General features: G+C 40.0%; 1 protein-coding gene across 1 annotated transcript; it reads left to right on the top strand.

The window, feature by feature from the left end:
- Window positions 1-440: 440 nt before the first annotated feature.
- Window positions 441-10,948, top strand: LOC139158747 (microtubule-associated proteins 1A/1B light chain 3A-like). Its single transcript, XM_070736074.1, has 4 exons — window positions 441-681; window positions 1,680-1,735; window positions 4,213-4,319; window positions 10,233-10,948. The coding sequence occupies exons 1-4, from the start codon at window positions 621-623 to the stop codon at window positions 10,414-10,416; spliced, it is 408 nt and encodes a 135-aa protein (XP_070592175.1). The 5' UTR covers window positions 441-620; the 3' UTR covers window positions 10,417-10,948.
- Window positions 10,949-11,215: the final 267 nt, after the last annotated feature.

Below are 11,215 nucleotides of genomic sequence, written 5' to 3' on the forward strand. Positions count from 1 at the left end.
ACTAATCTTTGCTAAGTTCACTGGAAGTTTATCCGTGCATAACTATGCAGAAACCTAGCACCCAATTCTACACATGCTTACAATTCCCACTTTTCTTGTCATAATAGGACCAAAGCATTAAATCCAAGTTGTTAAAGAGGCTATTCCCCACATCAATCAACCTCAACCAAGATGGTTGAGGCTACTAAAAGTTGAAAATCAACCACTGTTGGAGAACTACACTTTCCTTCATCCTTATGCCTGTGTTTCTTTGTAGAGAGAAAAGTGGGAAGCAGTGAGAGCATAGTTCATATATGTATTGTAATGTGCATGGGCAGTAGATTTAAGAGGCAAAATGGAAATTTGATCCTCCTACTTACCACTTTAAGAGCTTATCTTTCGGCTGGCCCAGATGAGGTAAGGTATTTGGAAGCTCACCTGTAACCAAGTTGCTTTATTGCAGCTGGATTTCTCTTCCTTCTCACAAACAACTGTTACTTCCTCAAAAAGCTCCACCCCCAAATTTGTCTTCATAAATGAGCTGCTTAGACTTATTTAAAATGGAAAATAACTGAGAGAGGAAAGGAAGGAGTTTAGGGAAGCCAGGAATTGCCTGATCTGGTAGTTGTACCTTTTACAACATGCTGAAGATGCAAAGATGCCATTGTGAAAACCTTCCCTTCAAGGAGAGGAAAAGTTTTGGTAAAAGGACTGTTGCTTCAAAGGGAGACTGGGATTATATAATGGACTGTCATGGGAACTCCCTAATTTTCTTTCATTTTGCTTGCTTTGGTCTAATCCCCTGGTTCCCAACGTAGGGCCTATGTCCCACAGGGAGGGCAATTTCCTTCTTAATAGGGGGAATTGGAGCCTTGTTTAAACCAAGTTAATGGCCTTTTAGGCTTGCTCCACATGAGTAGGAGTTCACTTTTTAAATAGTAAGAATTATAGGGGGGGGGGTGTCAAGCTTTAGAGATGCTTAGATTGGGTATGGGCAAAAAAAGGTTGGGAACCACTGGTCTAATCCATCTAACGTTATATTTTGGACTCTCTTACCTAAATGGAGCTGTTAGATCTGTTTAACATTTCAGTTCTGCCTTTCCTGCACTCAAGTGCTCACTGTTGCTCTATTTTCGTTTAATTTTCTTTACATGAACCTTGCAAGCTGGATTAGGTTGCAACGTAGTGATTGATCCAGAAAGCCCTATGAGGTGTAAAACATTTGTTCTACCTGCTAATTCATAGCAGCTGCTTAATATTCAAGAATTAACTAAGAGGGGACATTTCCTGGTTTTTCAACTGTTTGGAAGCTGTTGGAAATAGAATACAAAAATTTTGTTAAAGAAAATGGGGCAGTCCTGATTCTACCTGACTCAGAGGTAGAACACATAGGGCCACAGTTGCATATTTTTATTTTAATCACATAGGGCCACAGTTGCATATTTTTATTTTTATTTTTCTTCCAGTTTTACCAATCTACACTTTTTAAAAAAACCTTGTCCCTTAGGCTAAAATGTTAAAAGTTAGTGATTTCAACATCTCTATTTGGGTGGAGCTGATAATTTCTGGAATAAATTGGGACAGAATAAATAAATGAGTATTATGGGTTGAATCTTACTAAATTCTTATAGTTACTGTGTAAATATATGCTGTGTATCTGGGTTTTTGTTTGTTTTTGTTTGTTTTTGTTTGTTTTTTAGCAACTCGGATAAATGAGACAACAGAAATTCGGGGGAAGTATCCCAACAAAATTCCAGTAAGCAAAATTCCTTTTTTCCCCTTTTGAATGACTCAGCTTTCACTGTAACTTCCAAGAGCTCAGCAAATGAAACAATACAGTTAACTAAAGCTATAAGTAATTGGGGAATGAACTTCTATTATACAAGAGCTTCTCCTATTTATCTACCATAATTGTTTTGTGAGGTATATTCAACAATAATGATTAGGCCTAACAGCCCAAATCTTGGCTTTTTTGTCAGTCTGGTATTTTACCTTTTGGGTCTCATCAGCTTAACATTCACCCACACCATAGTAAACCACAAACCAGATTAGTGTGGTTTGTGGAAGAAGAAGGGCCTAGAATTTCATCCTATGCTCCCAACATTTTGCTTTGAAACTGCAGAATAGACTTGACTTGATTTAGTCAATATTGGGAACTTCCTGCCCAATCTATTTATGAACAAACCTCCTAAAACATCCTTTTAGAGGATGAATAAAATGCAAGAGCAATGAAAGAAAAACCCTTGATTTTTGGCAATCTTATCTTAACATGAAAAACAGGAGGTCTGCCGTCTGCTTCTACTCCCACTGTTTCAAATGCCACAAGATTAGTTATCAAAAGGAATGAAAGAGATTAAAAAATAACTTGAGGATTCTTGCTGTATTTGAAACTTAGCATCCGGTCACCTTAATATTACTAGCCCTTTGCAAACAAAACCCAAATATTTTTTTAAAGAGAAATTATAACCCAGGAGTCCCAAGCATAGGGATTTTTTCCCAATAATTTCCACACACTGCTTTTTTATTATATCTTTGACCAGCTTTTCACAATGACCTTTGTAGCATTTAATGGAATATTGCTGGTGGATGGAATGAAGGACTCTTTGTGCTCATATGATAGGCCACTTCATCGTTTAACTTTGATACTTAGATAACTTTCTCAAATAAACCACAATAAGAATCCTACATTAGTTGAGCCATTCTTTGAATGTGATAGTGAGCTGAGGCTAATGAAAGCTTATGCTTTTTAATAACACTTGATAAAAGATACCAGAATCCTAATTTTTGCTACCACGGAATAACTACAGCTTTCCTCCTATGGTGCCATCACTACAGTATAATGATTGTTACATGATTCAGGTTTAATTTCCATTTCAACCTCTGGAAATGTGACATAATGAAAGAGGGGGAAAGGATCTCACATTTTTGTTCCTATTTTGGGATATCAGATGATATTCTGTGATCAAATAACGAATCCTTGATTTGACTCTACCTACCTAATCCATGGATCTTAACCTAAGTTCTTCAAATGCTAGAATCTGCCTTAGTTCCCTTTCTGCATTGCATAGAGTTTTCAAATAAATGTAGGTTTCTTCTTCCTACATGTTAAAGTACTAGCTAAGACTTACTTGAGATCAAGAAGTTCCAGTTCCATAGTTTGTCTCTTTGTTAAGACATTAAGTTTTTAACTATAGTTTATTGAATAAGTTAGAGATGATTTGGGTTGCTGTATTATACTAATATAACAATTTGTAAGCTAAAACCAATCTAGCCTGATTTCATGCAGTGTATGAAATAAGCTGTCAAAGCTTCAGTCCTATGGGAATTTAGGAGTTACACCTGGAATATTGGATGGCTGGATATAAAGAAAGAAAGAGCTTTTACTTCTTTAAAATTTAGAGGGAAGGTAATGTCAGCAAATATTGCATGTTGTATAAGCCACACCTGCTTAAAGCTGTTTTTCAGTATCCTTCATAAAATGCAAGGTCTTGTCCTAATGGTGACCTGGCTATCTAATAACCTACCAAGCCATCACATTTTCAAGCATTGCTCCTAAGATGACAATTAAAAGTGTCCCAATCTATTTTATAGGATTGTTATAAGCATCAGCTGTCATGAGATTTGCATATTGTACTAATCTATGATTTTTGTGGCAAGGTTTACATGACATGCCAAGTTGACAAAACCATTATAGCTGGGGATCACATGTGAGGCAGATGTGATTTAAGATTTACTATTTTTCAAAAGTATACAAATATCACTTCAGCACTCTGCTGGTTGGCGGAGCAATGAAAACCAATTTTAGTTTTCCAGGTCCAAGGCAGATATTTGTCCCTCCATAGCTCTGCTGACATACCAGAAAGCTCTACCCTCAACTATGGTTATAAACAGAACTCAAAGTCTATTGCTTAAACAGAGCTTCTTGATGTCACCCAAAGCTGTTGAAAATAAAAGATCTCATCCATGAAGCCATTCTAGGAGCAATAGGCCTTAATCCTGGATTGCACTTACATTTATCTTTCTACTGAACTTGCCCCAACCATTTCTCTGCTGAACTCGGAGTAATTTCTGCATAGCTCCAGATGTCCATCCTTTTTTTAGTGGCTTGCACAGACCTGTCAGCTTATCCAGAAATATGATTTCCAACCTGCCCCTTCAAAAATCAAAAGATTATACGGTAATTGGAGGTGACTTATAGCATCTTGGTAATTAAATAAATTCCTCTGTCCACAGGTGGTAGTGGAACGTTATAGGAAGGAGAAGACTCTTCCCCAGTTGGATCGGATCAAGTTTTTGGTGTCTCCGGATATATCCCTGTCTCAGTTTCTTTTCACTCTGAGGTAGATGGGGACTGGAATTGAGCCTTGGGAAGAATATTGCCTTTCATTCTAAGGTTCTCAAGCAAACAACATAAGCTATCCTGTTTATATCCTTTACCTTTCCAAGAAAAGGGAGTTGGTTTTATTTATTGACATTAGAGCCACATTCCCCTCAAATTGAGCATTCTCCTGCAGAGTTTGTTTGTTAATGTTATGTAATGTAATGTAATGTAGTTTAGTTTAGTTTAGTTTAGTTTAGTTTAGTTAATTCAATTCAAATCAATTCAAATCAATTCAAATCAATTCAAATCAATTCAAATCAATTCAAATCAATTCAATTCAATTCAATTCAATTTAATTTAATTTAATTTGTATGCCGCCCCTCTCTGTAGACTCGGGGTGGCTCACAACAGTAATAGAAAACAATATATAATACAAATCTAATAATTAAAACTGAAAACCCATAATTTAAAAAACATGCACACAACATACCATACATAAACAGTATAGGCCTGGGGAAGTTATCTCAGTTCCCCCATGCCTGACGGCAGAGGTGGGTTTTAAGGAGTTTACGAAAGGCAAGGAGGGTGGGGGCAGTTCTAATCTCAGGGGGGAGCTGGTTCCAGAGGGTCGGGGCCGCCACAGAGAAGGCTCTTCCCCTGGGACCCACCAAACGACATTGTTTAGTCGACAGGACCTGGAGAAGACAACTCTGTGGGACCTAATCGGTTGCTGGGATTCGTGCGGCAGAAGGCGGTCCCGGAGATATTCTGATCAGATGCCATGAAGGGCTTACTCTACAACAGATTGTTGTTATTAGCAGAAACTGTCTATGGACTTTTCAGTGCTTCTCAATACTTTGTGGAAACAAAGGTGCTTTTTTCAAAAAGCAACTAGACTTTGTTTTTCCTTGAAGATGTTTTGTGTCTCCTCCAAGAAGCCTCTTCAGGTCTTCAGAAGAAGCTTCCCCGATGAGAACTGAAACACTTTCAAGAAAAAACAAAGCCAATTCCCCGGTGGGATTCAATTTTTTTTTTACTACTAATTCTATAGGCATGGCTTGGTGGACATGGCAGGAGAAGGATCCTGTAAAATCATCACTCCAGCCCCACTCCAGAGGAAGGATCCTGTAAAATTTCCATTTCAGGGGTGAAATCAGGGGTGGGCTACTGCCCGGACAGGGGGAAACGCAGTGGGGTAGAGAAAATGGAGCTCCATCCCAGAGCACCCAATTTGCACTGAAAGATGTGTGGTAGTAAAAATTTTGGTAGCCCTTCACTGGGTGAAATGCTCCCTGTTTGCTTGTGCCTGTTGGTCATTGGAGAGCCGGTCTTGAAGGGAGCATGAGGCTCCACCCATTCACCTGGATGCTGCCATTTGGGTTCTTTTACGCTCTGTGCATGCACAGAATGCTTTGCGCATGCACAGAGGGTAAAAGAATCCAAATGGTGGCGTCTGGGCAGGTGGGTGGAGCCTCGCGCTCCCTTCATGACTGGCTCTCCAATGACTGACAGGCACCAGCAAACCAGGAGCGTTTCACCCCTGCTCCATTCCCTCCCCATTCCAGGGAAAGGATAATGAGCAAAATCCCCATTTCCTCCAGATCAGTTGGGACTTGGGAGGCAGAGAATAGGAGGGAGTGGGGCTATCAAGGTGGTATTTACTGATTCTCAAAACTACTCAAAATTTCCACTACCGGAACTGGTCAGAACCTGCTGAATCCCACCTCTGGTCCATGGGGCGTGCATAAGTGCACCAACGTGACTTCCATCCCCTGTTCTAATGTTTCTCTCTTACTAGTATCAGGTATATAAACATTGTTATATCTTTGTATACCACCAAGACGTACTTCACAAAACAAATAAATTAATTAAATAAATTGTGTTTTGAAAAAAACCCACATTTGGTTGAAAACCATGATATAGAAGACTGAGAATGTTCACAGACATTCTTTAAACTGGCACCCTTTCTAAAATAAGATCCAATGTTTTCCATCTGACAAAAAAAGCCTATTGAAACAAGAGGGTGTACAGTGATACCTTGTCTTACAAACTCAATTGGTTCCGGGACGAGGTTCTTAAGGTGAAAAGTTTGTAAGACGAAACAATGTTTCCCATAGGAATCAATAGAAAAGCGATTAATGTGTGCAAGCCCAAAATTCACCCCTTTTGCCAGCCGAAGCGCCCGTTTTTGCACTGCTGGGATTCCCCTGAGGCTCCCCTCCATGGGAAACCCCACCTCCGGACCTCTGTGTTTTTACGATGCTGAGTTTTCACTGAGGCTCCCCCTCGCTGGGAAACCCCACCTCTGGACTTCCATTGCCAGCAAAATGCCCGTTTTTGCGCTGCTGGGATTCCCCTGCAGCATCACAAAAACACGGAAGTCCGAAGGTGGGGTTTCCCATGGAGGGGAGCCTCAGGGGAATCCCAGCAGTGCAAAAACGGGTGCTTCGCTGACAACGGAAGTCTGGAGGCAGGGCATCCCAGCAGCGGTGGTGGATTTGTAAGGTGAAAATAGTTTGTAAGAAGAGGCAAAAAAATCTTAAACCCCAGGTTTGTATCTCAAAAAGTTTGTATGACGAGGCGTTTGTAAGACGAGGTATCACTGTAATTCTAGAAATAAGATGTCTTGAGTAAAAAAAAAAATCTCAATAATATGGATCTCAAAATCTCTCTCTGCTTCCTTATGCTGTTCCCAATTACCAAATAAGAGCTATTGGCTGATATAGGGCAAGAACATGAATGTGGCTTTGGATGCCTGCTAATTATTCAACTCAGCTGAATATGGGAAGCATCTCTATGGAGGGGAGATATCAGCCAGCACCCACTATCTTGCAAAAACACTAGTGGGCAAAATGACCTAGTAATGGCCTCATCCAGGTTCAGCATACTTTCCTACAGTTTTGAAGCAGTATTGGGTTCCTTACCACTACGGGCCACTCTGTGCACCGGTAGCAAAACATCAATGCGCTTCCAACTCTGGGTGGCCAGCAGGCGGGCGCATGCATCCTGGTGTACTTTTGCTTCTGAGCATGCGCAGGAAGCAAAACCTTGCAAGAGGGCATGCATGCGAGAGAGATTTCTGTGATTTTTTGCTTCCGCTCATGCATCGCGGTGGTGAGTAGGAACCCCCACCTGATTTGAAGGCACTTGACATGGCAAGGATGAACTCATCTTTATTTTCTAGAGACTAAAACCCTTTTCTCCAGGTGTGACAGCACTGCAATGTTCAATCTTGTCAATGCTGGAATAAAACTAGTGCAGTGATTTTCAACCTTTTTTGAACTGCGGCACATTTTTTACATATACAAAATAATGGGGCACCTTGAGCGGTGGGGGGGACTGGGGGGGGGCTAAAAAAAGTTTGGACAAAAAAAATTCTCTCTCTCTCTCTTCCTCCCTTTTGCTCTATTTCTCTCCCTCTTTCTCTCTCTTCCTTCCTTCCTCTCTCTCTCCATCCCTCTTTCTCTCTTCCTTCCTTCCTCTTTTTTGCTCTCTTTCTATCTCTCCCTCCTTCCCTGCCTCTCTCTCTCTCTCTCTCTTGCTTTCTTTCTCTTTCTTTCTCTCTCTCGCTTTCTTTCTCTCTCTCTTGCTTTCTTTCTCTTTCTTTCTCTCTTGCTTTCTTTCTCTCTCTCTCTCTCTTGCTTTCTTTCTCTTTCTTTCTCCCTCTTGCTTTCTTTCTCTTTCTTTCTCTCTCTTGCTTTCTTTCTCTTTCTCTCTCTCTCTCTTGCTTTCTTTCTCTTGCTTTCTCTCTCTCTTGCTTTCTTTCTCTTTCTTTCTCTCTCTTGCTGAGCTTCGCGGCACACCTGATTACGTCTCGCGGCACACTAGTGTGCCGCGGCACACTGGTTGAAAAACACTGAACTAGTGGGAGTGGGAATTCATGCAACCCCAAACTGATGGGTGGAATGCTGCCTTCCTTTATTGAGGCATATGGCAATGGGACACGCCCACTTCAAAAAGGGTTTAGACAGTTTAACTCAATATCTAATTTGATCCTTTCATCTCTGTGTTAACTCCTTATCCAATGCTGCCACCAATCCTTATTTCGTCATCTGGGTCTTTAATAGATTAAATCATCATGAAAGGATCAAATTAGATATTGAGTTCAGATGTTAAGATGTTTATGTTTTATTACAAATAGAAAAAAGGGAATATAAGGGACTAGATTTCATAATATTGTTATCTGTAGATGAAATATATTTTACTTTTTTTACTTTTTTCTTTTTTATTTCTGGAAAACAATAAAGATACTTTATAAAAAAAAGAAATATATCTCATGTGTAGTTAGTTTTAATTAATTTAGCAAAGAAGAGGATAGAACGTACATATTGAAAGCATTATTAGCATTTTCTTTTTCTCTGAATGTTTAACGTATCAAAGAAATACCATTAATTATTATTTTAAGCATTGATTCTGTGTTTTTTATTGCTCATGTTGTTTTATTTGTATGTTGGAACAAAAATAAAGACAAATTTTATAACCCCCCCCCCCCCCAAAAAAAAAAAAAAAGGGTTTAGACAGTGAAGGGCTACCAAATTTTTTACTACCATACTGTGGCCGTGGCTTATGCAGGATGCCCTGTGTTTTCTTTCAACATCTTTCAGTGCAAATTGGGTGCTCTGGAGTGGAGCTCCATTTTCACTACCGCAGTAGTAGCCTACCCCTGGGTTTAGAATGTGTGCTTTGGGCCTCATACGAACCAAGCATCTCTTTAATCATTTAGTCTCTTCGTTTAGTCATCCATGTCCTTTTTTCAAGCTTGCGTGCAAGAGGGCCGAAAAGCTGCTGCTACTTAATGGAGCAAATAATTTTGGAACTCATAAAAGCAACTGCATTGTTGAGTTTTTTAGGCTTGTGCGTTGGGGGGGGAGCGAGTGGGTTTTCATGAATAATAAAGGCGCGGCCTCCACATAAGGCTTTCTTCTGAGTCAGTTTTGAAATGTGTAAAGCCCTTACATGCTCTGGTCCTTTCGGAGGCAGGTAAAAGCCTCTTTATTTTGATGGGATTTTTAAAAAAATCCACTTCAGTGTTTTTAGGCCGCTTAACTGCTATTGATGATTGGGGTTCTTAAATAACATTAATTGCTGTTATTGCTTTTCTCTTATTGTGGTTTTGCTAGGTTGGTTTGAGGTTGTCTTTCTCCTACTGTGATTTTATTGATTTGTGTGTCAGAATAGAATAGAATAGAATTTTTATTGGCCAAGTGTGATTGGACACACAAGGAATTTGTCTTGGTGCATATGCTCTCAGCGTACATAAAATAAAATATACATTTGTCAAGAATCATGTGGTACAATACTTAATGATTGTCATAAGGGTCAAATAAGCAATGATGAAGCAATATTAATAAAAATCTAAGGATATAAGCAACAAGTTACAGTCATACAGTCAGCATGGGAGGAAATGGGTGATAGGAATTATGAGAAAAACTAGTAGAATAGAAGTGCAGATTTAGTAGAAAGTCTGACAGTGTTGAGGGAATTATTTGTTTAGTAGAGTGCATGGCGTTCGGAAAAAAACTGTTCTTGTGTCTAGTTGTCTTAATGTGCAGTGCTCTGTAGCGACGTTTTGAGGGTAGGAGTTGAAACAATTTGTGTCCAGGATGTGAGGGGTCAGTAAATATTTTCCCCGCCCTCTTTTTGACTCGTGCAGTATACAGGTCCTCAATGGAAGGCAGGTTGGCAGCAATTGTTTTTTCTGCAGTTCTGATTATCCTCTGAAGTCTGTATCGGTCCTGTTGGGTTGCAGCACCAAACCAGACAGTTATAGAGGTGCAGATGACAGACTCAATGATTCCTCTGTAGAACTGTATCAGCAGCTCCTTGGTCAGGGAACTCTACAAGAAATATGTGGGTCAAATCTAGCTAGCAGCCCATTCATTTTCTATCTTCCGGTCTTGCCTTGACATCTCTACTTTTTTTCCTTCTTTAGAACCCGGCTTTCCCTCACAGCTACACAAGCCTTCTACTTACTCGTGAACAATCAAATCTTGCCCTGTCCTAGTCTGACCATTTTAGAGATCTACAATGACAACAAGGATGAAGACGGCTTCCTCTACATGACCTATGCCTCTCAAGAGATGTTTGGTGCAGGAGTCTCTTCAGAACACCAATGAAGCCATCTCAGAGGGGTGGGATCCACGCCTCCGTGAGCGCCAAAAATCAGTGGGGGAAAAATATTTTAAAGACCATTTTGCATGGGAGGGTCTTTGCAGCCAGCCACAGGATGTTCTCTTATGACTTTGGTCCCTGATGCTACTACTTCACTGCTTCACTTTTGGGCTCTGCCCGAATGGAATTTTGGAAGAACATGGGGCTTTGAGGTTCTTTACTAACTCTGCGGGTTGTTAGTTTAATCCACTGTCAGCTTATTCTTTTTAATTAGTCTTATTGTTGTATTTATTTATGTATTTATTTATTTTCTTCACACAAAAAATTTCACTTCCCATTGCGCGCACTGAGAGTGAAGTCTTTTTAACAGGGAAAAAAAGCCAGTTGACCTAAGGAGGAGAATTTGGAGAATACGACTTGTGGACATTTTTAACTGCACAGTCATTGGTTACTGAATCCCTCCCTCTCTCTACCCCTTTTCCCTTAAGATTACAATGAAGAAATAAATGAGCGCCATTCCATATCTGATCTGAGAAAGGGGCTCTATTTCTTTTTTTGCCGATAAGAAGATTAAATGAATGACTCTGCACCTTTTATAATCATTTGGTTGCCTTTTCAAAAGAGGGGAAGAAGGATGCTTGACTTTGGGGCTTCTTTAAAAAAAAACCTTTGAAGCCTTTATAGGATTTGTACTGTAGGCTTTTTCTGCTGGCTTCCAGATGGGCTGTAAAAGGTACTGAGAATAAGTTCTGTTTGTTCTCAGCCAGCATGACTGGTCTTTTTGGCTGAAGATGTCCTGCTGTA

This window comes from Erythrolamprus reginae, chromosome 2, assembly GCF_031021105.1.
Source record: "Erythrolamprus reginae isolate rEryReg1 chromosome 2, rEryReg1.hap1, whole genome shotgun sequence".
NCBI lineage: Eukaryota > Metazoa > Chordata > Lepidosauria > Squamata > Dipsadidae > Erythrolamprus > Erythrolamprus reginae.

Coding starts and splice junctions, on each gene's coding strand:
- LOC139158747 (XM_070736074.1), top strand. CDS start 621: ATGCTGAAGATGCAAAGATGCCATTGTGAAAACCTTCCCTTCAAGGAG. Junction 1,736..4,212: donor AGTATCCCAACAAAATTCCA/GTAAGCAAAATT, acceptor CTCTGTCCACAG/GTGGTAGTGGAACGTTATAG. Junction 4,320..10,232: donor CAGTTTCTTTTCACTCTGAG/GTAGATGGGGAC, acceptor TTCCTTCTTTAG/AACCCGGCTTTCCCTCACAG.